At 41.3% G+C, this 27,537-nt stretch overlaps 1 protein-coding gene across 6 annotated transcripts in view; it reads right to left on the bottom strand.

Moving 5' to 3' along the window:
- Positions 1-27,537, bottom strand: part of DUSP16 (dual specificity phosphatase 16) — a 70,911-nt gene that overhangs the window by 19,406 nt on the left and 23,968 nt on the right. For all 6 annotated transcript variants that reach the window (XM_065672534.1, XM_065672544.1, XM_065672531.1 and 3 more), the window contains 3 exons: positions 21,230-21,307; positions 13,606-14,206; positions 12,323-12,461 (listed from right to left, as the gene is read on the bottom strand). In XM_065672534.1, the coding sequence (XP_065528606.1) occupies positions 12,323-12,461; positions 13,606-13,836 (370 nt within the window). In that variant the 5' untranslated portion in view covers positions 13,837-14,206; positions 21,230-21,307. The remainder of the gene's footprint in view (positions 1-12,322; positions 12,462-13,605; positions 14,207-21,229; positions 21,308-27,537) is intronic.

Below are 27,537 nucleotides of genomic sequence, written 5' to 3'. Positions count from 1 at the left end.
AGCCGTGTGTGTAACAGCCCGTTCTACCTGCTAAACAAAAACGCCAAGAAGCAGATTTCAGAGCAAGGTTTATGAACACTGATTCCTGTTCAGGCTCCTGACTCAATAAAAAAATTATAACCCCCCCAACAAGAAAAGAATCCAAACAAACCCCAAACAAACAAATCCCAACCCCAAACTTGTTTATTTTGTTAGATAAGTTATTTTAGCCAACTGTGACAATGCTCATCATGAGACTATGAGGGTGAGGTTGGTGTGTACGGGACGGGCGTGGGGATGCTCAGCTAGGCACTGTCCATCACAGAGCCATACCCCAAAATGGAGGGGCCCAGACAAGGGGCACAATAAAGGCCTGTCTCTCATGTTTTCTATTCCTAGTACCTAGGGCTCCTCCTCCTTGCTTTACAACCTCCCTGTTCAGCAGCCCAGGTGTCACTTCTTCAACCTATCAATCGAATGACAGGAGGAGTTTGCCAAGCAATTCTTTCACATTTTTTTCCATATGTCATAATGTTTCCCTCTTTGTTACAGGAAGAAATCCTTGAATTTATAGGCATTATATGCCTCTTGGATAAAATGTAATGTAAGATGGGGTGTCCAGCAGTTCCAAGAGAGTTTGGGGGAAGAAATCTAATATTGTTCTTTGGTTTCATTTGCTTATTCTTTATTTCTTGGGGAGATTGTTGATTGCTTTCCGGATCCTCTGACAGAGAGAAGTGACCTTTCCTCTTTCCAAAGAAGTTGCACAAGCAAGGAGAAGATTTTACATCTGTGCTTTCTTTGCAGAAGACTACATGGGCAAAGTTCTACCACAACCAAAACCAAGATTTTTCCCAATGGATTGCCTATGGATTGGTCTCACTTTGGTATGAACATTGCAACAAGAAACTAAGCAAGAAGCTAATAGGCAAAACCCCTGAGATTCTGAGAGGCAGACCTCATGCTCTGTCATCATCAGTGTAAGGAGCAATTCCTTAATTTTATTTTTATCCTAGGGCTCTGTCAAGGCAAATCTGAAGTGATTCAAGATTAGATGCCTCAACACTTGCTCTGGGACATTCATCCTTTCAAAGGTATTTATTTCACGTGTCTCTATTTCTAATACAAATTAGGCCCCCATGAGTCCCCAGCGCTGAAATCTCTGCACAGTCTACCAGAGGAACGTCTCACGAGAAAACTGCCTTAACCATTCAGACTGCCGGTACACTTCTGCTGTAAACGAAGCAGAACAGCTTCAATAAGCAAACTTTAAACATTTGGAAAACGAATTTAGTCTACAGGTGGGAACGCAGAACAGAAAATTGAGCCTTGAAAGAAAGATGGGATGGGTTTAGCTTCAAATTCCGTAATTGGAGAATGACCTTTACATCAAGGCAAATTTCTTCTCGTAACCTACCTCAGTTGGAATGCAGCCACTGACAGCACTGTGCAGTTTGCTTTAGCAAGAGAAAATACACTTTTCTTCTGGAGCTAGTTGCTAAATAACACCCTTTATCCCACCACTACTCAGGCTCTGTAACTAATAAATCAATCACAAGAAAAGTTGAAACTGACAGGGGAAAAAAAGTTCTACAGGTCACTGGCAGAGCTACTGCGTTAATAAAGTTTCACTGAAGTCTTTGATAAACATAATTGTGCCCTGGAAATAGATGACTGACAAATAACTCCAAAATACTCTCTCCTAAATAGCTATGAGCCATTCAGGTTTTCTGCATTCTTGTTGGGGAAGCTGAGCTAAGACAGCTCTCTTGACATTCAACAGGGTGAAACCTCTTCTTGTCTATTTGAATGTTATGGACAGAGGAAGGAGGAAACAAAGAAACATTTGTGTATTATACATATAACGACAAAATTTTGCTTAAAAATGTGTTTAAAAAGATCTCTCCTGCCTCCCTGGAGGCTTTTGAAGTTTTTTGCTCTGCTTTTTCTGATATCAATGAATTAAATGGAAAGCTCTTCCACCACCACTCATGCAATAGTTCCATCACATCTGAAAACCTTGATGGTCAAAAGCAGGATGAGCAACACAGCGCATCTCTTCCTTCTTCAGTTTTAAATAGGTGGTTGCTTCATGACAGGTGGTTCCTGTCATGACGCTATCCTCTGCCTGGTAGCAAGTAGCTACGTCTGTCTTACAGGAGTAATAGCACCTACCCAGGTTTGAAGAATAATGTCTTTGTGGATGATAATTTCCATCATTATGGGAGCAAATTAAAGCAATATGGGACAGAAATTATTTCAGATTTTATCATGCAACATATTTTTCCAACATGAAAGCAAAAGATATCACAAGTAGCAGTGGTAAATTGTGACGTTCAGCTCACTGTCCTTTATGTTTCTGAGACAAAAATCAATTCATTAAATTCTGCTCTGATTTTAGATGCTGCATCAAAGTTCTGTAACTGTCCCAAGGTAACTCAACTCTCGCTTATGTAACTTGTTAAACTGAACAGACTACTGAAATTATTTCAGTTTTATGTTAAGTCTGAGTGGCTGCAGCACGTTTAATGAACAGCAGCACCATACCCCGTTCCAGCGCCGACTTGTTCTGTTCACTTCTTGCGGCTGCGACTCACACAGGAGTTTCTACAAAACCATGTTAAGGTGCCAAAAGCTGTCAGTGGTTTCGCAGCCTGAGCCCTTGTGTGTGTGGCAGACAACCCAACACCTCCTAGGTCTCTACCGCAAAGCCTGCATTTCTTACTTAGAAACCTCCACATAGATTAGCAGAAATTTGGCAAGATCCAGTGAACTCTTCTATTACCCTGTTGCTATGGTTCTGCAAAGTGGTGACTACAGACTTCCCTTTGATCAAGACACTAGTGTTTCCTAACTAGGATTGTAATTGTAAAGGTATGATCATTAAAAGGTTCAGCTCCGGTCTCAGCCAACTCAGGAAACAAAATAGGGCCAAACTCAGAAGGGATGAAAAAGTTTCAGCAAAATTCCACAGTAGAAGTTATTCCTTCTTATGGATTTACTGCATAAATCCTCATTTAAATAAAACTCCCAACTAACTTTGCCAGCGGCAGGAAGAGGAAAGAGAGAGAAGATGGGATCAGGTGGCAACAAAAGACAGCCAGAGAAATTTTATTGATTTTATTGATTTGGGAAGAGCTACCTTTCATCGAGGGAACGGAACTCATCCAGATCCTTATGACTACTTAGTTTAACTGTCATCAGAGACAAATCCTAAATTAATACAGAGGAATAACTATTGAAAAGCACAAGCATTTACCTGTTACGTTTTATGGAAATGGACCAGGAGCATCCCGCAGCGCTGCCAGCTGCTATGCTGTAGTTGCAGGGACAGTAGTCCTGTAAACCACTATGGAGATTTACAAGTAAGAGGCCAGTTAAGCCCTACAGTCTTGATTTGAACACTTAATACAGGGTTGCAAAGTGCGGATGATGTTTTACTGGTTTTCCCAATGCTCAATAAAACAATTCCAGTTAAATGACATCATAACAGGACAGAAAACCAGGGGAGGGGAAAATGGTGGATGTTTCCTATATTCATTCCACATTAAGCTGGTTTCTCTTAGAATCATACAATCAGCTGTGTTGGAAAAGAGCTTTAAGATCATCAAGTCCAACCGTTATCCCAGCACTGCCAAGGCCACCAGTAAACCATATCACTGAGGGAAGGCCTCATCTACACGGTTTGTGAACACTTCAGGGACAGTGATTCCATCACTCCCCTGGGCAGCCTGTTCCAATGCCTGAGCACCCTCTTGGTGAAGAAATGTTTCCTAATACCCGATCTAAACCTCCCCTGGTGCAGCATGAGGCCGTTACCTCTTCCTCTCCCCTGTCTTTATCTTTTCTTCAAATGGGTCAAACTGCTCAGGGCTGTAACCAAAATTAGACAAGAATTCACAGAACACATACTAACTCTGAATTTAAAACTAAAAGCATTTTTCTTTGCTTATAGTAGGCCAAGTACTTGTGACACTGATTCGGCATGGGGAAGAGCAAAAAAATTAAGCAGAAAATCCCATCTACTAAAAATTCAGTTTTCAAAATGCAAGCATTATTCCTCATTCACATCAACAGGAATCTCTTCCTCACACAAGCAGAGGTTACTCAGCTTTGGCTGTAGGATATCATGGCTGGTCCAGTGAAACTTCATCTGTTACTGAGCAGATGGATACTTGCATCTACTCTGCACACTTCCCCATCCACCAGCCTAGTACCCCCTTTGCTCTGCTGCCCTCCACCTCCCTCAAGCATGTTTCTTTTCTGCACGGTGCTGGAATGAGAGGAAGACCCCATTTGCTCCTTCTAGAGCTTTTAAAGTTCACCTTGAGCAGCTCACCAATGCTCACATGCCATAGCACAGTAACCAGGCTGTTGGCTGGTTGTAATTACCGGTGGTTATGTTAGCCAAACAGGCCTGCTTCAGCAACATCCACATAAGCCTTTCCTTTGCATGCATCCCAAATGCAGCACAGATGTTCCCTCATCCATTCATCGTATGCCTCAACTTACATGTATTTCTAACATACAAAAAAATCAATCACAAAGCAATCCTAGTATCTAACATTGCTTTGAAAATGACTGTTGAAGCAGACAATTCTGTAATTCCTTTCCATCCATCCTCAAGTGTTTGCAGAGATCTGCACCAGAAGTTTCATCCTTAATCATCTAGAGATAGCTGCTCCTGCTAATCAGGCAAGTGCGTACCGACGAAGCACAGAAAGGAGCAGAGACCTGACTATACTTCAGAGGGAAGGTGGAGTAAGGTTGTATATGAAACTGAGGTGCTGACATGCCCACAATTCTGCAATGAAAGGGAAATGTGAAAACAGGAGATCTTCCTGTTAAGTGTAACTTGCTTTTTCTATATAACTGTCCAAGTACTGAGACAACTTCAGCAAACACAACAGCTCCATGCCCATACGTATTCTAACTGTAAAGAACAGCCAACAAGCATACACTGCATTTGTTCTGGGAGGATTTTATACTACTCTTTTGTAAAGGCAGTCACAAAACATGACTTGGAAGTTAAAAAAAAGGTGTTCACATCACTTCCTGGGTTTCCTATGAGCTCGTCAGCTAAAGCTTGAAGGAGAACCCCAGCAATTCCCTTCCACCATCATATCCTCTCAGCAAAGCTGAGGCAGAGGAAGAAGAGATTCAGCTAGAGAAGAGGTTGGTAAGTGAGACGAAGGTCACTGCTACCTTCTCCAACTAATGAAGACTGATTCTAAAGACCAGAAGAGCAGCTTTCCACTTCGGCCGTAAGCAAACATGTTTTTCACCCGAGCAGTTTGAGGGGCTGCAGAACCAAAGAATCCCACCTGCCATCGGTGCCCATCTCATTGGGAGCTATTGCAGCCTGAGCTCCCAATGGCCTTTCCTGCATTGCTGGGGGCACACAGCATTGTTGCTTGGCCCCAGCAGCAAATCCACAATCAGCTCAGCTCAACCCAAAACTGCTTTTCAGGGAGAAACACTGATTTGAGGCTCTGCACTGCACCAGTGCTCATTTCCATAGGGCTTACAAGAACCTCCATTATTTTTCTCATTTGATTACTCCTTTTGTCAAACCTTACTGAAGTTGACCAACAAGCTTAAACATCATTTGTGGGTGACAGCAGAGAGACAGACAACATGGCAACTCCTACGAGCGTGGCTTCCCGAAAACTTCAGGCTAAGAAAATCCCGTGAAGTGTTTTATACAACATCTCTGCAGATCCAGCTGGCTGTGCAGCTCCTGTGTGCCTCACACGGATGCACAGAAAGATCCTGCCTTGTGCTCCTGATGGAAGACAGGGAATGTGTCTGTTTGCCACAGGTCATGAAGTCTGCTGGAGAAGCCCAAGTACAATGCACACTGGTAACAGAGCAAACTTTGGCATTTCTCTTAAGCACCATTCCAAGCAGATACTGCTCCTTTTCCTCCCCGCTTTGGATTCTGACTGTTCAGAAAAAGCAAAGGGAGAAATTGGTTTTCTTCAGTATGTTCTTGAAAACAGGCTTTAAGCAACTTCCTTCCTTTTCCCACAAGACCTAATTGTCTGCCAGTTCATCACTGTTAACTCAGCATCAAACACAATTACTTTAAAGCAGAGAGTGGAAAAGATCTAAGACCCAAGTGATGAGTCAAAAAGCAAAGACTACATGCATGTTACTAGGAAAGCACTGCAAGAAGGAGACTTTGAAGCTTGTGGATTTGACAGACTATTTCAGCACCTTTGTCAAACCCAGAATTTGCTTCTTCATTAAGGGCACTAATTATTCATAATTTTATTTAACCATATACTAATAAATATTATATTGGTATCCCTTTTTAAAGGAAAAGAAGAATAAAAAAGCATGAAAATTTTCAACTACCTTTACAACACAGTATTTGGACCCTATACTTTTAAGTAAGCCTTGCAGCCTTCTGTATTCATCAACAGTATGCAGTGCACTACACTCATGTTTAGTGCTTCTTTTTTAACTCTTCTCCTAATAGCAATTTAGAATTTGTCACTGTAAATACTGATTAGTGCCAGGCACACAGTGTAACGTTACTGAAAGCTATGCTAAAGAAAAACAAACCAAACAGTACTACAGGGAAGACAGAATACACAAACCCCTAACTTTAACAATTACTTTGCCCCACATCAGACCAGCGGCTCTTACTGCGGTGACTTAACAGCACTTTCACAGTCACATTCCCATCGGACGTTAAACTGTTTATCTGAAAGCTGCAGTATAGATGTTTCCCTTGCCGTAAGGAAGGAAAGTTGTAAACTTTCTGACTCACAAGTTTTATGAATCTACAATGTTTCCACTCTGTTTAAACGAGCTGCAGACCTCCACAGGCCATTACAATTCACGCATTCCAGCTCAGCTCCGCAGGGATGCTTGCCATTTTCCATTACATAAGCTCAGGCTGGAGAGCCCCGTTAGGAGCACTGCCATCCCCGCGCCCGCACTCCCCTTCCCGTCCCCTCTCATCAGCCACAGGGAGTCCTTCCATAGGATTCCAGGCTTCAGGGTTTGGGAAAGCGAGGGCCGTTTTTATTACGGCAGCGTTCAGAAAGTGGCCCCGTTATGCCAGGTGTTTTACAAGCACAGTAGCAAGGGAAGTTCTTTGCCCTGGAGGGTTTCTGCCTTTGGTAAGAGAAGGTTAATAGGCAGGTTAACCAAACAAGGTTTGGGGGGGCGAGAATGGGGTCATGCCCCCCCTCCCACCCAAGTGGAATATAGTAGAAGTCAGACTAATGTTGAATAAAGAGAGCATACTGGACACTCACACTTGCCCTTTCTGCCTTTAAAGTAAAAAAACCCCAACAAACCCTTCATCATCATTTCAGTCAATTAAGTTTCACAAGCATCCAGAGGTATCCAAAACAAAAGCAAACTTAACAAGTTATTCTTGGGTTTGAGAAGTGTTATGAGAGCTCCACACTAGTCCAACTTTGCTCTCTCTGTCAAAAGACACTAAGTGGATACACATATGAAAGTAATAAACTCAACTCCCATTCTTCAAGTGCTTAAAACAATCATGGCACTGAACGAACACTCAGAACTGCATTTTAAGTACAAAGGGTGGGAAGATATTCGCAGAGGACGGGCTGTAGCCAAAGGTACTAGTTTCTCCTCACTCTCATTAAAAATTGATGGAAAGGGAGACTTTTGAAGAGGGTGATTCACAGCTAAGCTCCTCTCTCACTCCTGTCTCCTCCCCGCTGACACTGGCTGAACTCCATGGGTTACAGGACCACTTGGGGAATACTGCACTCCCTCGGCAAAGCTTTTACCTCTTTCAATAGATTTGCTTCTAATAGCATCAGCCAGAGTATCAGGAAGGCTGGCATCATTGTGCAACCATCCTTCCTTCTCTGAACACTGGCAGGGTATTTAAGAGCTCATTCTCGCTCTAATCATTTCAATTTGCAGATAACTTGACTGTTTTAATCTATGACCACCATTTGAAGGCGTGCTCTTCTCCTTGCAGGACTCTGCAAAGATTTATATATTGGGAGCACTCAGAACTTCAGTCAGCCACAACCAGAAGTTACTAAGCTCCAACACTCCACACTTAAATAGTGTTAAAGATGTCGGACAGGAGTTTATCAGATGGCAAAAACCATAGCTACATCATGCCATCTTTTAGTCCACACTGCGTACCCTCCTGCTTGGCATATGGGGCTGCAGAAGCAGGGAGGAAAGCTCGAGTCTTGTAGCACTGGTCACTTCAGGAGATAGAAATTAACCAGCTCTATGTGTAAGGGAATATTGTTAAGATTTCCTGCTCCTCTGCCACAAGGCATGCTTTCTCTAGTGACAAAGCAGGGAGAGAACACTGGGCTTTTTTTCTGTCCAGCTTTGCTTTAGGCAAGTAGATACAACGCAATGATAAATGCACCCTAGAGATACTGCCATTTTTATACTAGGGCTCCTTTAAATGGGCTTCCGATTTCAAATATTTTAAAGAAAAAAGCCAGCATAAACAAGACTGTAGAAGAGGTCCTGACTTGTTTCCTCCTTGCACCCTCCACGCAAGCCTTCCATTCTGTCAGGTGAGGGACAGGTCAGGGGGAAAACAACAATTTGGGAAGTTTCAGCAAAAACATACCTTTTGCAACAGTCCCTGGCTAATCACTATTTTGCTTCCAGGACCTTTGCCCAATCTCACTGAACTCATTCTGTTTGCGACTGACAGAAAAATATGTCCTTGGTTGGTTGCTTGCAAAATATGCTGTCACCGTGCAGCACTAAGAAATTCCGAGAGAGTTCAGTGAAACCGTTTCTATGTTTCTATGACCCTGCATTACAGCACTCTGAAGTTTAGCTAGTCCTTCTTAGACATTTAACACTGCTCCACATCCACCACCCATGTACAAGTATTCTGGGTTTTGGCTTCAGTTCAGAACCAGTACAATCTGTCTGTCTGGGGCTACTTACAAGTTTTAACATCGGGTTGGAAATACAGAAAGATAGGCGTTTCTCTGGTTTAGGGGGTTGTTGGTTGGTTGGCTGGTTGGGTTTTTTCCCTTTCAGAAATCCTTCTGTTCCTTCAGAAATCCTTCCTCAACAAGACTGTTGAGTCTTCCAATAAAAAAAATAAAATAAAAACCCAACACAAAATAAAAAGCTGGGCTTCATTTTCTGTACAGGCAAAATTTGACAGGTAACCATCACACAGACATCCGTACTTGCACAAGTAGGAGTAAGACAGATCAACAGAGGTAGGGAAGAGTGTGTAGGAAAGTACAACATGAATGATTCTCATTGGCGTAGTGGAACAGAACTGAAGCAAGACTCTTGATGTTTATAGCTTTAATTGTAATTCAAGCAAGAACCAGTAGTCTCTCTTAATTGTTTCTACAGAGCAAGCAGGAACATCATAAAAACACTGTAACTAGGAAAAGGATTCCATGAAAGTAAATAAAGTTCTCAAAGAGAACATCTCCATTTAACTCACCAGAGTAGATGCAGTGATGGGACTGGGGTTAAGCCTTCAGTACTCACATTTCAGTGTTCCGTGCACTGTTAAGAACTAAACCAAATTCCTGAAAACACTCTCCAGCAGATTATAAATATATCTATGAGGTTAGATCAAGAGCTTAAACTAACTGGTAAGGGTTCCTCTGAGGTCTTTACATCAGTTACCGAAAAATAACCTCCAGGGTAGAGCATACCTTTATGCACAACCTAAATAAAAACCCACCTCAGCGACTGCTCAGTAATGGGGGGAGGCAGGAAGAACAGATGCAGGAATTTCAGATATTTGTTAATTGCTCCTTATTCTATCCCAATAAAAAAATATTTTCCTACCCCCCAATGTTTACTTAAAGTCACTATTTTAAATAAACCTGATTGAGTGGCACAGAGAAAACTGAAGTCCAAAGGTTGTTCTTTTTACACGGTGCACTGACCCCTACTCTCAGTATCAGCCATAAACATTTATGAGAGTTCGTCATCAGCTTGCTGAGACAACACATTTTATCTAGTTTTCTAGAGCCACATACCGATAATCACCAAGACGCTTTCTGTAACACTGAATCTAGTATCTTCTCTTTCACCCCACATCCCAAAAGGTTTCTTGGGCATGTGTGTTTAGTAAGTAGCTAGTTTTTTAATAGATGTAAGAAAACAAGAAGACTGTGAAATGCTTTTTCTTGTGTAAGGATTAAAATCAGAACAAACTTATTATAAAAGAAGAAAATGGTAGAGAGCTGAATACAACTGAGATTCATTACTGCCATCTTAGTTGGGTATATTTCCTGAAATAAGCACTTCTCTGTAATAGATCAGGAGTAAACCCTTCTCCCTATATTCCCCTTTTGTTCCTATACTCCTCTAACCACTGGTTTTAAAGCCATCAGTTGGTTTTGCATTCATAAATATCCTCATCGCTATTTAACCAAAAATAAGATTAAACTGTCAAGTCTAATATTTTTTAGGAAAAATGCATTGATATGCTAAAATAAAAATCCTACTTTGTATAAAGAGTGTTTTAATGCATTAGATCCCCTTTCCCTCTGACACCCAAACTAACCCTTACCAGCTGCACATGGCTAAGTTCACCTCAGCTAGCTAATGCACACTAGTATCTTTACATGTGGTTTAAGTTACATTTTCAGCTTGAAGAGACAACTACTGTGTGCTAGAAATAAAAACTAATCTATTTTTCATAGCATCATTATGATACATGCAACTGGTGTGCACCCAGACTATGCACTTGGAAACTGGGAAATGGTCCCTTCCTGGTACTGTCCATTCTTACAGGAGCCACAGGGAAGTCTGAGGATGGAGACACTCTGACCACCTCCTTCATGGGGTCCAGCAGAGTAAAAAGATGATCAACACCATGTCTCATCTATCTTGTCTATAGCAGGACAGTAGAAGGAAGGGAAGTTTTGTGATACCCTCCTCTGCTTGCCCTTATTAAGGATTCCTCACAACTCCTCCCTGCCATGAGGTCTAACTCTCAGCTATTAGAGAGCTGTATCTTGTTCTGTTGTGGAAATTATTAAGTTGTGAATAGTCTGTATTGCTGCATGGAGCTCTAATACACTTCTGGTTATTAAAGAAATCTCAGGACAGATGAGCAGAGTTGGGTATTTGAACAATAAAAGGATTTCTTAAGAGAAATGAAATGCTTCTATATTAGCTTATTTTTTAAATAAGTTTCAAATTTACAGGAGTATTAACTACGTATTTCATTGCTCTTATATTAAACATTTACTGTGCCTAGACACCACCCATTTACTTGGAAGCTTGTATGGAAGAACTGTTACTTATTCTAATATTGTAGTTCACAACCCACAGGTATAATCTTTACCAAGACAGCAAAGAAAACAGAAGCACCAAACACAGCCAAAGCAAAACTCTGCTTTGTTTAAGTACAGCTCATATGAGCACCAAACGCAGCTGCCCAAGTGCAAAAATTACTCATTTTCTCTGTATTCACTTCCCAAATAGTTCGAGAAAGTTTCTTTCAGTAACACAACCACCTCCCTATCACTTTCATCTGAAGGCAATACAAACCCCAGTGAAAGCTTCTTGCTAAGAGGAAGTATCTCTCTGCAGTTCTCTTTCCCATTCCCTCATCATTATTCAGTTTCTGACTGTAGTTTTACTATTTCTCAGTGACTATGTATACACTTCATTAGATCACCAACTGACTCACTGCAATGGATTTCCTACTTGTATTCGCCATTCCCTCTTCTTTCAGCCCTGGATCTACTTCATGTCCCTCCTTAGTCCTTCTTGTGAACAGTGAGTCTACTGTTCCATGACAGAAATGACACCACAAGCACACTTTCACACCAACAAATCCTGTATTATAAGGACTTTAATGTGTATGAATGCTTAGACCTAGAATTTAAATAAATAAATAAACAGATGGGGAGAGAGAAGACCTAACTAGAGTGCTACCACTTAAGGAGCTAAGTTTAAGAAGTCGCACAAAATAATGTCCATAACTCTGGAAGAACATTTCTCTTGTTCTTACTGTAGTAATTACCAATTCAGTGAGGGTCAGATTTTCCTCCTAGCACATACATTACTCAAAAGACCAGGGAAAAACATTTCTTTTGATATTTTTGCCCCTAAAATAGAGACAAATGCATCTAAAAAACCCTGCATTGAGCAGTTTCCATTTACACAGTACTAATGGTGTAATATATCCCCCTGTAAGACATAATTTCTAAGTGTTTAGAGGTGAGTGTCACTGTATGCTTAAATAACTACAGGAAAAGCTATGCTGCAACTGAAATTTGTACCAGCACTGTTACAAAACAGTGTACATGTCTACTTAATGATAGCATTTTCTTTCTTCACTTATTCAAGAGGTTTTTTTCTTGGTACACCATACCTGAAAGCAGATACACAGAGCTGAAATTCTTCTCCAGTTTGCCCAGGAGCACAGTAAGAAAGCAGTCAGATGAGAGAGAGGTCACATCTTTAGAGCTTTGGTCATACACCACCACTTCCTGCTTGCAATCAATTTCAATCTGAAACACAAGTAGTTCAGAATAAGATGTCAAGGAAGATGGTTACAAGCACCACATCACCCACCTCAGGGTTCCCACATATTTGCTATACAGCAGCTCAGATACATATTTCTTATACAGCTGTATACAAACCAGTTTAAAATAAAAACTGAATATGTCTGATCAGATTTAATCCCTTTGAAACTTTGCAAATTGATTATTTGCTCCAAGTTGAAGCACACTCTGTAAACTTCTGCTATTACATAGTTTTATGTCACTTGTACAATGCTTCCCTTTCAGCTAGGTTGGCTGGTTAGTTTAAAAACTAAGCTTTTTAAAAGAAAGCCCTACCTCAGTTTCTGCTTTGGGGTTTTTGTGTATAAAGAGACCTTAAACTGCCTAAAGCCACACACATTTTAGCCATCTACAGAACCTGATATATAAATTATGCTTTAGATAACATCATCGTCTTCAGTTTTTAACATGTCAAAGCAAGAATGTAATAAGAGGTTTTCTGTACCCAAAACATTTGAAACAAGTACCAGTGGATTAAAAAAGAAACCCAAACCTCACACACAGATACACATTCAGTTTAAACAGCTCAGCTGTCTTCTTTTCTCTGATAACACTCTTTAAAGAAAAAACAAACAAAGCAAAACTAAAACCCCTGACCAAACCAAACAAACCCAACAATCAAACCCCATCAAACTCCTCGCACAAAAAGCATTTTTAACAGAAAGTAAAAGCCAGGATTGACAGAGCTATGGTTTCTTTGAAAACTGTACGACCACTTTCTAAGCAATCCCCACTGCCACAGACCCTAAAGAATCCTTCAAAGTTTAGAAGGAGAATGTTTCCTGCCTTAATGACATACAATCTAGGGACTGGGCTTTGACAGACATGCAAGAATGCTGAGAGCATTCTTTCTGAGTAATTTCTAAATCCCTCCCCATTACTCTGTCACTTAGGGAAAACTGGGCTACAAAGAATCCCAAAGATAAACTTAGTAGTAACCAAGAGCCTCTTACATCTGGTAAGATCTCAGCAAACCTCAGTCCCTTAGTTTTGGGTTTTTAAAACGAAATACTTAAAGGAAAACTACTACAAGTTGCCTTCCATGCACTCTTTTAACCAAATACAAGGAATAAGAGGAAATGACCCCTACCTTGTGTTTTGCTGAATGCTGAATGAGCTCTGTAATCAAAACTTTGTCCTGCTGCAGCCTCCGCTTCATAAGCTTGGAGCAGTTGATGTTGATGGCATCCAAGATGTGGGACGTATTGTATTCCACAAAGGGGCGGCTATCAATCAGCAGCAATTTTTCTGTACCACTCTCCAGCAAAGCCACCAACTTCTCGGCGACAATGAGTTGAGTCCTGATCATCTCATCGGCCATGACAACAATAAGGCCTCTTTCACCACCTCCCTCTCTAATTTGCTGCGATGATGTAATGGCTGTGTACTCAAAGGCTTAGCCACGCCATTGTACTAGAAGTGTATGAGGTCATGCTGGTAGTGACTGGCAAAAGAAAAGTTAAACCCATTTTCAGAAAGAGCTCTTCAACTGAATGTCTCCTCCTGCTTCCAGTTGATGTGCCGTTACAAAGGGTGCATTCCACAAAGCAGCCCCTCACATCTGATTCATCGGGAGATGACTATGGAGTAGCCATTTTACAATTCAAACAAAAGATGCTTTCTGGTGGCTGCTGCATTACATCATTCTTTACCTTTGCTCCCACCCATCAGCTTTACACCGGACTAAGAGCCTGTAAGAAAGGGAAGATGAAAAAAAAACAAATAAACCACAAACCAGATGAGGCCATGCAAGTTTGCAGAACAAAACATTCATTCTTAGGCCAACTCCGCAGTGGTCTGTACCATATAATAAATACGCTCCTGAGAAGTTCCCCTCTCCGCTGTATATACCAAACACCTAGAGAGAGCATTAGCAATTGCAGTCTCTGAATCTATTCCAATGATCTTGCCTGGACAATTATCTTGATTTCAGGCAACATACCGTGTCTTAATTGCAGACTCTTTTTGCCACCAGCTCTGCCTCTTCACAAGACTTTGTTAGAATATAATTAAGATATACTGCCCTAAATCATGCATTCCTTTCAATAGCAAAACTAATTAAACGTGTTTCAGTACTTCACCACTTAGTAAGAAGTTGTAAAATTAACTAAGATACATTTTCAAACTTTAACGCCTTGGAAAGTATTTCACAAACCAGCACTGTGAATTGGGGAACTGAAACTGTGTAAAAGAAGGGACAAAATTTACATCCACCTCTTTTCTTTAAGAACATGGTTGAAGAGAAACCAGAATAAGATGCTACAACAAGACACAAGCATTTTATTTGAATTAACCACCAGATACGGAAATGGAGGCCTTGTGAATACAGTACTGACAGGTAAAGCAGTGAGTACTGTCTCCGGACCTTCTGGAGCAGATGGGACATTAGAGTCACAGAATAGAATCACAGAACAGTTTGGGTTGGAAGGGACCTTCAAAGATCATCTAGTCCAACCCCCCTGCAATGAGCAGGAACATCTTCAACTCGATCAGGTTGCCCAGAACCACATCCAGCCTGGCCCTGAATGTCCCCAGGGATGGTGCATCCACCACTTCTCAGGGCAGCCTGTGCCAGTGTTTCACTACCCGCACTGTAAAAAATTCACTCATGTCCAGCCTGAACCTCCCCTCTTTTAGTTTAAAACCATCACCCTTCATCCTGTCACAACAGGTGCTGATAAAAAGTCTCTCCCCATGTTTCTTATAGGCCCCTTTTAAGAACTGAAAGGCTGCAATAATAAGACAAACCGTATGTTCAGCTGCCTTGGTCACCAACTCCAGCAAGAGGGGACAGCTGAGGGTGATGACTTCTTCAACTGAGATGGTAGAGCCCACAGGTTAGAGCTTGTCCATGAAAGGCCAAGCCTGACAAGAGTTCCTCACCTTGTTAGTGTGGCAGACTAATCTGCGCTCGGATCAGTGCAGGGTAAAGCCAGCTCAGCGAGAAACCACATTTCAGTTTGCATGTCTCACACCATTACATTCCCTTTCCCTATCAGGGGAAGCGATTTTAGATCAGCAGAACTATGCAACACCTCTTGTACAAGGTAGAGCAGCCCTGTGCAGAAGGACTTGGGGGTGCTGGTCGATGAGAAAATGAACACGAGCTGGCAGTGTGTGATCACAGCCCACAAAGCCAACCATATCCTGGGCTGCATCAAAAGGAGTGCGACCAGCAGGTCGAAGGAGGTGATCCTGCCCCTCTACTCTGCTCTCGTGAGACCTCACCTGGAGTATTGTGTGCAGTTCTGGTGTCCTCAACATAAAAAGGACATGGAACTGTTGGAACAAGTCCAGAGGAGGGCCACGAGGATGATCAGGGGACTGGAGCACCTCCCGTATGAAGACAGGCTGAGGAAGTTGGGGCTGTTCAGCCTGGAGAAGAGAAGGCTGCGTGGGGACCTAATAGCAGCCTTCCAGTACCTGAAGGGGGCCTACAGAGATGCTGGGGAGGGACTCTTCATCAGGGACTGTAGTGACAGGACAAGGGGTAATGGGTTAAAACTTAAACAGGGGAAGTTTAGATTGGATATAAGGAGGAAATTTTTTCCTGTGAGGGTGATGAGGCACTGGAATGGGTTGCCCAGGGAGGCTGTTGAATGCTCCATCCCTGGCAGTGTTCAAGGCCAGGTTGGACGAAGCCTTGGGTGAGATGGTTTAGTGTGAGGTGTCCCTGCCCATGGCAGGGGGGCTGGAACCTGATGATCTTGAGGTCCTTTCCAACCCTAACTATTGTATGATTCTAGTGTGCCTTCAAGCAACTTTTATGTCAGTTCTGGCCCATGCCACCCAACCTCTGACCCAAACAGCCTTTCTACCTCTGCTTTCTCCTGGCTGGAACAAAGCAAAATAACACAACTGTCACAAAACTGAACTGGCCAGATGAAGAAAACCAAAATCTATTTAATTAACAACCTTGAGGCAGTAAAGCTTTTGTGAACAGAAGCAAGTTATGACGCTATGTTTTCCTGGATTCTTAATGCATATGCAGGTATATATGAGAATGAAGACTTTAAATATTAATAAATATTTCAACAGGTTCAGATGGAAAACTTAGATTTTACTTATTGTCTTGACTTGCTGCTCCAGTTTGAAATGTTTGCTATCTTAACTGCAACAGAAGTAATGAATTCAAACTAACCTATAGATAGTTATTGAAAGTCCTGTTACAGCAATAGGTCAGTTCTGTTTAGCAATGGGAAATCCCAGGTCAGCAGATGTTTTACTGATGAAATATATTATACAGATCTGCATAGACAAAATCTTAAATAAATTCTGAGAAAAGTGCAACCTTCACTTGAACAACACAAAAAGGAAACTGAAAGAAACTTGTTAGTTAAGAGTTTCACGTAGCAACTCAAACCCACCAGGTTTCACATAAACAGCCATTAGGTTAACAAAATGTGTTTCTCTTTGCCCTGACTCTAGTGCTACAGAGCTGGTGCTTGTAAGTTTGTCCAGATCAATGGAAGCGGACAGCAGTGAAATGCACGTTGCTCTAAACTACAAATGTTATTGGAAAAATTACTATCCCGAGCCTTAATTAAATCTATTAAAAACAAAAACAAACAACAAACTACCTTTACAACTTTATTCTCAGGCATATTCCCCCCTCAAAGAGCAGTCACTATATACTGGCCTGAGGAAGGTATTACAAGACCACGGCATTATGCAAGCGGGAGAAGTGAAACTTGATACTTGTGTCCATTTTTTTCCAGAGAGAAAAAAAATATTCTGCTTTTCTTTTAATTCTTCTTCTTTCTCTTAACATGTCCTGTCAGGAATTTTGATTCTCTTTTATTTGTATCAACGACTGCCAGATACCAAACCCACTGAACTCAATGAAAACTTTTCCACTGGCTCCAGTGGGAATTGGCTCAAGCTCCTTTGTGAGCTAGACAGTTTGTTCATGAACTAGACAGTTTGTTTTGATGGGTAAATTGCTGACTTAAAGTCCAAGTAATAACAGGAAAATAAAGCAGCTGAGAAACTACAGAACCCTAAACCGGAGGCTGTTAAAAAGATGTAATCTTTATTCTGCAACTTTCAGTTTGGTTATATTTCTAATCTTCTAAATGCTTACTGCTCACTGTCTCAGCCTTCACTCTCATGTGATGGAAGTTTGTTTCAAAAACCCCTTCAAAAGAACTCAAACCAGTCATATATGGTGACTGGGGAAAAAGCATGTAGACAACATAATGCATGTGGGCCACCAGTCAACAATCCTTTTAGATAGCACCACTACCTTTACATATAGCTATGTGTTAGGTTTCTGAAAGCATTCCGCCCATGGCTTGAAACTAGAAAACTTAACAGAAATGTCACCTCAAGTTACTGTGATTGAAATCCTATTTTTACAGGAACAGCTCCATTGGGCAGGGGAGGAACAACATTTTTTTTTCAATTATGGAGTTTTGTTTTGTTTTAATTCTCTTTCTGGTCCTATCAGACTTTGGGACTCTTCCCTGCGACCTATCTAAACAAGAGAAACTGGCAGCCTCTTCAGCTTAACACTAGAGCTCTCCTCCCCTTCCCAGTGACTGCTCTTATCATTAGCTACTATAAGGTGCTACACGTTTCATTCCTAATCATAGTTTGTCAAAACCTAAAATTAAATTTCTTGAGTGTTCTCTTTCTGCAGTGCTATTTGCGACTTAGATCACAGTGGTATGTATTGACACCCCAGTGTCTCATAAAATGATGCAGTATAATGAATGCTTTGCCCTAAACAGGTCATTATGTTGGTGATCGTCAAGCTAGGAAACCGTCTTAGTCATAGGATGTTCTACACTGAAATCAGGATTACGGAAAAGTGATCCCGAATCGAGCTATGGGAATACTGCATGAAGTCCCATATATACTGGTAACACTGCACGGCTTCTTCCTCCTTGTAGATGGACTGGAACATGGCACTGTTATATCTTTTAAAGAAGAAAACTAAACTTTTAACTCATTGTAAAACTAGAAAGATCTGTTCCAAACTTAACAAGTGTTTTCAGTTTTTGCCTACCAAAATAACAAAAACACTACAATCTTCCATACAACCAACAGTGGATCTCCAATATGTGTATGTAATGCTGCCGCAGAACTGCAGGATCTCTCTTTGCCACCATCCCAAATGGCTCAGATGGAGCGAAGCAAACAACCACTTAACTGTAAACCTGGCACTAAAGTTGTGTTTGATTCTTCAGTCAAAATAACTCACATTTTGTATGCACTACTAATTTCACTTCTACGATTTTGAGTCCAAGCAATTCCCTTGCATCATGGCATGGTGGGTTTTTTAATGATCTCAGTCTTTGACTCATATAATAGCAACTTTTTTTTAAAGAGGCAGACGAAGAAGAATGTATTTTTAAAACTCTCAGAAGGACGCTCTAATTCTACCTTGGTTAAGGAACTAGCAAAGAGCTTCTAGAAGCCTTGCTACAATCTCTGAAAGACTGTCTACCTCATGTAAGAAGATAACCTTGAAGTTAGACTTTGGTGTCACAATCACTCAGCAATTGTGTTCCCAACGTCACCAGTGCCTGCTTTGTCAGGCGCATACAGCAATGCTCCCACATACGTCAGTGCTCCGTGGCTAAACGCCAACCTAATAACTTTACAGCACCCAGACATCAGAAGGTCCTGAAGGGCAGCTCTTGCATAGTCAGCTTGAGACACCTGAAAGTTGATCTTTTTAAAACCTTGTGTTTTTCTCCTTTCTAGAAGCAAACATGCACGTATGAGAAAAACACCACCTGCCCCTACAGCCAAGCTTCCTTTCATGTTACTCAGGATGGGCACCAGCATAAAAAAGAAACGCAAGAGCTGAATCAAAACACAGAGTCAGGAGATCCTAAACTGCAGGAAACATGCCACTGCTAGCACATCAGCTGTTTTCAAAGGAGTATTTGGCTTCAGTGTTACTTAGCTGGGAGCTGACACTGGTTCAATATCTGGTGCCAATACCATACCAGTCCCTATCACCACAGCCACAGGTGATATTCAACGAACAAGCCTGCACAAACTCCTGCATCAGAAAGGAACTCCTGATCTGAGGATCACAGGGTGAATTTCCACTCGTGCAAAATTCCCCCCCCCCTCCCCACCATCTATGACAGCCACAGCATTCCCACACCAGCCTCAGAAAGACAGAAATAAAAGTTGTTCTGGAGAGATGCTTCTAGCCTATGCTACTAGCGACTGAGTGACAACCAAGGAGGGCCAATCCTTCCCCAGGTTGCTACGTAACCCAAAGTGTCTATGGAGCGCAAGGGAAACAAGATTTTTAAGTGAAAGTGAGAAATGGCTATACTTCTTCCGAATTTAGCAAGCAAGCCAATAAATTCCAGATCGACAACTGTGTAATAAAGTGTAAAGTCCAGGTGAAAAAATGTAGCTGAAGTTACAATAAGCCTATGGCTTGCCTGCCATTGTGCAGACCACACAGGAATGAGATTACAAATGCCTGTGATTTAAAAGAGCCCTGTTAACAAGGGCTCCTGTTCTCAGCTGAGGGAAATGAGGGTGTTTTGGCTTTTGAGGTGACTCGAGCAAGTGTCATCATCTCATAAGCACATAATTTTCTCACATTGATTGAGGGGGGTTGAAGAACACAGACTTTTCCCCACTCTACCAAGCACACTCCACTTCAGTGCAAGACAGAAGAGCAGTGAGGAAGTCACTCAAATCGAAACGCATACATTTTTAATATTTTTTTAAGTCTCTTACGTACCATGTTCATAAAAGAAAAGCAGTTTTAAGAATTTCTTGATGCTTTCCTTTGCTTATCCCTATGATCAGAATGGCTGCTCCCTCCTCTCCTACCTTCTGCGCGTCTGTACTTTAGATCTATGTAAGCAGTCGGAATGGATAGTACCAATTTTTTCTTCCTTCTCCAATCTAAAGACTGATACATGGAGAGATAGAATCAGAAAGGAAATCAACTTCCCACACATAAGCTGCATAGAAGACCCCAGTCTAGAGTTTTAAGCTCACGCAGTTTCTACACCTACCTCTAAGATAGTTGGGCTAAGCAAGATGAATGGACCTTCCATTTAGACAACAGTAAGATACTGCTTTTCATATAGTGATATTTGAAATAATATAATGTGTTCTAACACCAAAACCAAAACCCACACCACCAAAACATTTTGCTGACCTACTCAACATAGCCCTTGAATACGTGCAACGTTCTTGCAAGAATCATCCATGTACCATCACCGACTGTAAGCAATAAACCAGACTGCCATCACTTGCATTTACCGAGAAGCCAACCTCTTTGACATTTACTGTGGAACAACAGACATTTATTAAGTATTATAGCAGAGAAACCTGATAGAATGTGAGCTCATGGGAAGCGTTAGAACATGCTGTTGATCTGCTACATCACTCTGTTCAACAGCTTAGAGACTTTATCTAGGGACTCCCTTCTCCACCCATACAAGCAAGAAGCTCTTTTCATTTCAAAATACTTTCTCATTGCAGGTTCACAGCATATAGCTCTGTGACACGAAGAATGAAAGCTTACCTAATCCACTCCAAACAAATACTGTAATACATAACATTCTTAGTTTTATATTGCTTGGGACACTAGGCAACCAGGAGAAATGTAAATGGATTTTTAGAAGATGATTCTAACTGTATGACTTCCAAGTCAAAGCAAATGAAAATTCTGGACTACTTTTACATGAATTCATTATCATTTCATGTCAAAAGCAATTACTCACCTCCGTATAAGTCAAAATCTAAATGGGCTGAACAGGACAGAGGGCAGTCCACATACAGAGGCCAGCAGAACGAAATACCTAAACATAGTTGAGGGAAAAAAAAAAAAGATCCTTATTACAAGACAAAAACCATCCCAGAAAACAGATTTCACACTTTGAGTGCAGTAATTGCTGTAAAACTCCCCCAAACATGTGAAAACCTAAGTGAGAAGAGTTTTATAAATGCTAGCATTCGTTCACATGGAAAGGGTCTGAAACAGAAAGCGATGTTATACTGATTTTCTAAAAGAAAAGAAAAAAATCTAGAGCAAATCTCTCAACTACCTTTAAAAAGGTTGGAGATACTTAAATAAAAACCAAACCAACAAGCAAAAAAACCCCAACCAATAGTGGCCTTCCAAACAATTTGACACATTTTCTTGCTAGAAAACTAATCTGTAACTAGGACCTATGGGTGAAGCATTTGCATGAATTCAAGGAAGTTCACACACTATTACTCTGTCTGTTAATATAGGAGACTGCTGTACGTAGGTCTGACTACAACTGTATTTTTCACAAAGACTAACGAAAACAGAACGTCTCAGGTAATTAATCCCACCTCCCCACACACTAGAAAAGTCAACACTGGAAACTGCTAACGCTGGCGTCAGCAATCATTACGTATAGTCATACCCGCACCACTTCTATACAAAGTACCTGCTGTTCCTAGGTGAACAAATTAAATTACAACCTTTACATGAGGAAGTAAAAATAAACACATTAGTGTCAATTCCAAACCGTTTCCTGGGAAGCTAAAAACAAGATTCAAATCATCACAATCAAGAGATGACAGCTCCGCTTAATCACTGTAATATAAACCATGGTAATAAATTATTGTCAAGCACTGCCTTATTACGAAACCCAGGAGTGGCTCGCAACCAAGTAGTAAACTATATGACAACCACAAAGAGCCACTGTAGCAGAGGGCTGAGCACATTACAACAGTCATATCCCACGTCACCTCGCAAGAAAAGGAGCTACAAGAATCACCTCTCTGTCTTTAGGCAACTGCTCTAAAAACCCTGCCAACGCCAACAGCAGAACATGGGGCTAGAGCCCTTCAGACAGGTAATGAAAGAGTTTGCTACCCAGAACATGCTCTGCCCCTTGGGAAGGAGACCTTGTTTGGGACCTGTGCGTTTGGCCCTAGGGTGTCCCAGGCTGGAGATCCTCTCACTTGCCCATCAGTAGCACACAGGTGTAAGTATGTGAGAGCAGCAGGGAAGAGAGGTGGATGACAAGACCTGGTGGACTGTTGAAGACTGTGCCATGTCCTGCTCCCTCTGCCTGCCTGGGCCAACAGACGCCCTTTTAGAATCATAGAATAGAATCATAGAATAGTTAGGGTTGGAAAGGACCTCAAGATCATCTGGTTCCAACCCCCCTGCCACGGGCAGGGACACCTCACACTAAACCATCCCACCCAAGGCTTCATCCAACCTGGCCTTGAACACCGCCAGGGATGGACCATTCACAGCTTCCCTGGGCCACCCATTCCAGTGCCTCACCACCCTAACAGGAAAGAATTTCCTCCTTATATCCAATCTAAACTTCCCCTGTTTTGAGCCCAAGAAAAGGCTCTGCAGATCTCCCTTGCTTCTTCCCCTAATCCAGGGGCAGAAGCCTGGCAGAAGGCAAAGGAGAATGAAGAGAAAACTCATCCTACTCACTGTATCTGTCACTATCCCCTTTTCTAATCTCATCTATAGAAATTAAAACTAACCTGGTGCTCAACATTGATCAGGCTAAAGACAAGACCCTATGATCAGAGACCACCTTGTGACACCCCAAGGAAACAAAATACTGGGACAACAAGCATCTCCCTCTTTGCTCCTTACTTCTTCATATGCAGTTTCTGAAGTCTCTGAAAACTGTGAGGTAGTCTTCACATTCACTGGTAGCTGCCACCTCATGTCTCTCCAAAGTCCTTACAAGTAAACCACCTACCCTTTCAGGAAACTATATACCATTTTCCCCACTTCAATAAATAGAAGCGAAACAGGTTTTTAAAGCAGCCCCCAAGAGCCCTCATTTCACCATTGGGCGCAATTAACTCCGTTGAAGAGCAGATGAAAACCAAAGCATACACTTAATTTCAACACAGTTTACTGGAAGGAGGTATCACATTTTTAGAACAGGATCCACTCACGACTGAAGACCGCGCTGCTGCAAGTTCAGCCATAAGCATTAAGCGCATTTGGAAATTCCCTGGCAATGCTGTTAAAGGAACAGACATTTCCTGTAATTTTCAGAAACATTTTATTTCTCCCCTCCTCCTTTTTAGCCTTGGTGGTAAGAAGGGGGAGGGAGAAAGAGAATACCATATTACCATTAAGTGAAATATGAATGAGCCACCCAGGTTTAAAGTGGAAACTTCAGCTCTTTGTGCTCAGGAGAAAGTTTTTTAAAAAGCCATTTTTCATTACGAGGCCAGGATTTTTCTGCTGACTTTAGGAAAAGAAATATACATCCTTTCAATTACAGAGAATTACAAAAGGATATAAACTTGCCTTTTTACATACTCCTGGCAAATAAGAAGTCCTCCAGGCCTTATTTAAATACCTTTTTCTATTTTCCAGAATTAGAAATGGAAGCCTTTTTTTCTCCTCTCTTGCTCAGGGCCTTCCCTATACTGCAGCTAAACAAACCTAACCAGTTGAGTCACATGGAACTACAGAGTTGCGGTGCACCAAGCAAGCTAGAAGCCTTGTGAGAAACTGAACAGGCAAGCGTGACAGCACCCTCGTAAGGACCTCAGCACCCACCTCTCCTTTCCTAAAAGTTGAATCCTGTCCTTTCCATAAAATCTGATCTTGTCTGGATTAGCTGGTATAAAAATTACAAGATTTACAGTAAGTAATAAAATTATTTTATTTCTTTATATAATCCAAGTCTGCAGAGAACCAACCCACAGCATGTAATGTAAGAATAACCAAACCAAATTTTAGCTGTAAGGCAGCTACCTATCCTTACAAAACACAAGGGCTACTTGGGTCCTGTATACTAAATGGTGAAGATTCATCATTTAATTCTGACAACTGGCAAAGTCCATACCTGCCATCTCTACCAGCAACTGCATTTTAGCTTTCAATTCAAAGACTCAAAGTACAAAAAAGGGAAAACCTTAAATGGCTGAACTACTTCATAAATCCTCAAGCTGATGAAATTCCAGCATATCCTTACGCTTTGTAGAACAAGACTGCTTCACGGCAGCCCCTTTCATAACACCAAGGTTTGCAACTACTACACAATCAGCACATCCCGAACTGACTGTGTTCTGTAGCTCTGCAGAACAGTATGAAAGGCGACTTTTGCATTTTACATGGTCATCTTTTTGCTGAGAAACAGATTAAAAGGAAGAGTACTCTGAAGAGTAGCACTAAACATCAAGCACAGCTGTTTTAATAGTCAGTGCTACTTCTTTAGAAGACTTCAGATAATGGCTAGCCTTTAAGTTTAAGGCTTTGTGCCTACTGAGAGACTTTCAGAGGGAGACATTCAAATAATGTGGGCCTGCAAATAAGGAGCTAAAATTTATAAAGAAGAAAAAGAAGAAAAAACCAAACCAACTCTGATCTGCTTTGTGGTCACTGTACGATGAAAACAGAAGGTGGATCTGAAGCCTTCGTACAAGAACCAGGACGGATTAAAGGCAGAGGATAATGACGGTAATTTTATTAGGGAAATAAATGAGAATAGCTTCTGGGCAAGGCAGGGGTGAATTTCTTGCAACACACTTTTTAATGACTCTTCTCCTAAGTTAAATTGAATGACTGAAGATCACACTGACTCAATCTCCTTTAAGAACAGAGACTTGTAAACTTGCTTCCACAGTATGGTACGCTGGGAGTTAAAATGTGCTGGTGTTTCACCCATTTGAGGAAATGACACCAGTTCTCCCGGAAGGCAACAGGCACATTCAACCCCTTCACATCAGGGCATGAGAAAGTTTGGAAGGAATTTCTTTTTTTATTATTTTTTTTTAACTGTCAACATTAATACTTTGTTTCTTCCTGCTTGTGTCTGAAAATACAGTGCTGCACTGCGCTGCATGCATGTCCTGTCAGCTGTACAGAGAAACATCTGGAAGTTTACAGAGAAAATACCTAACAAGTGATAATTAAATCTGTTGTCAAACTCATTTAAAAAGCCCTCTGCATGCTCAAAACAAAATTAATATTGTGGGCGGTGTATGCTACACACTGAGAAAAGCACACAGAAGCATCTTCAGAAGGGATGCTGGGCCCAACAGAACATCGACATTACATGTTTGTAAGCACAGCCCTACTCAGTAAAGCAGCTCAGTTTAACTGGGTTTCTTCTTAAAAGACATTTATATGCTAAGGAAACAGAATAAATGGTGGAAAACAGCAAATCCACAAACGAGGTACAGCCCAGCTGTCTCAAGGTGGGAGTAGGGAAGGAAACGTAGAGGTATATGGTGTACAGCAATATCTCCCAATTAACGTGATGAAATAATCGAAGTTGTTCTGAGGTGTCCTCAGAAATTTGACAGTTGCAGTAATCCTGTTAAGAGTTCTCCCATTTTGGGCTGTGCAGAGCAGGAAGGGGTTTGGTTTATGACATGGAGTGACTGCTGAACTGCAGGTGAGGACCGGGGAATAAATTAACAGATCCAAACATTTGGGACCCAAATCTCTCACCATGATGAGATTATGAGCGATGAGTCTCAAGACTCCTGAGAGCTCGCACACTGGGAACAGAACATGATTTCATACCTGATTTGTACCCACAAAGGTAATTCTGATGGCCTGCTTATTACCACTGCTTTCAAACTTTAGTTTAATTGACAAGAATATCAACAGGACCTCCATTCAGGAATGTAAGCAGAAGTCATGGTGTCACACTCCAGGCAACCTGCCATGCTATGTCTTTCCCAAAGGATCCCAAGTGTTTCTTTGAATTTGAATCATATTATACAAGACCTGCAGTGGTGCTAAAGACACATTTCTAGCATGGCAACTACACAGCTGAAAAGAGAAGCCATATATATCTTTATAATAGAAGGAGAGAGCAAAGGGTGACTTACCCTCCCCAGCTGTGCCTCTTACATCACTATAAACACTACCATTTAAGTAGAGGAAGAAGAGTGACACAAACAAAATACACTAATCCCACTTAAGAACAGCTGACAAAATGTGACCACCATTACATCTAGTTTGCAAGCACTAAAAGGGACTGGGGGTTTTCAAATTCTGAATACCAAACCAAAGGAGTGCACTCTGTTGTGATTATCTGATAGGCCCCTTAGTCAAAGATCAGGCTACACAACAAATACTTTGTAGCAATCTCACCCGGATTCTAACAGGATTTTGAGTAGCAAAAAGAAACAAAATGTAATCCCTTAAATTACATCTGTATTATCCTGTTTGAAGTGTGCTTACATGTATGCACAGTTCTGCACAAATGGACAAACAAGATTTTATATTTATCCAAAATTTATAGAGGTGCTCTGTTTTACAACGTCCCTTTAAAAGCAACCAGAAGGCACTGATGGTTGTCAAAGTAATCCCAAACTAGGAGAGTTCAATGTACTTCTGCAATAAGTAATATATCAACAGAATGGATCAACTTCAGTGCATACAGAGCCAACTAAATACTTGGAAAGAAGCATATCATCAGCAAACTGCAAGACCCTTGTGTTTCTTAAGTGTTCAGCAATGGAAGAAGTACCAGTTATTTGTCTATGATCAGGGATAAATATATAATAAATAATAATTCTCAATTTTATAATCATTTATCGATTATACATAAATTCTTGTTGACACCATGGCAAGCGTTCTGATCATTTTCAGTCAGACTTCCAGTCTGCATATGAGCAGCCCATAGGAACAAGTTAGGTTTTGGTATACAATCCTGAGGTTTTCACCTCCAGGAAGCTGATCCTGAAGGATAAAGGTATATGATGGGTGGTCCTTAATCACTTCCTTTATGTGAAAATTGAGGTCAGAGTGGAAAAAGAGCCAAGGAAGGAAGTCTGCAGCACCCCTCACACACACACACACACACACACACACACACACACCTTCCTGAACAACTCCTTTGACAGTTTAGAGGGTTAACTTGTAGTTTAAATGAAGTAGTCAGAGGCTGCGATGGAAATAAACAGCTTGCACAAGCAACACACTGCGCTATTAAGTTTTTAGAAGTGACTTAAAAATTAGGTCAGTCTAATTTGTGGCTGATACTTTGTTCTTTCACTACTATGAACTCACAATGATGTCAGTCTCATGTTCAAACATGCCACA

This window comes from Lathamus discolor, chromosome 1 (assembly GCF_037157495.1).
Source record: "Lathamus discolor isolate bLatDis1 chromosome 1, bLatDis1.hap1, whole genome shotgun sequence".
NCBI lineage: Eukaryota > Metazoa > Chordata > Aves > Psittaciformes > Psittacidae > Lathamus > Lathamus discolor.
The sequence above is the reverse complement of the archived record's forward strand: the minus strand, read 5'-3'. Positions and strand labels throughout refer to the sequence as shown.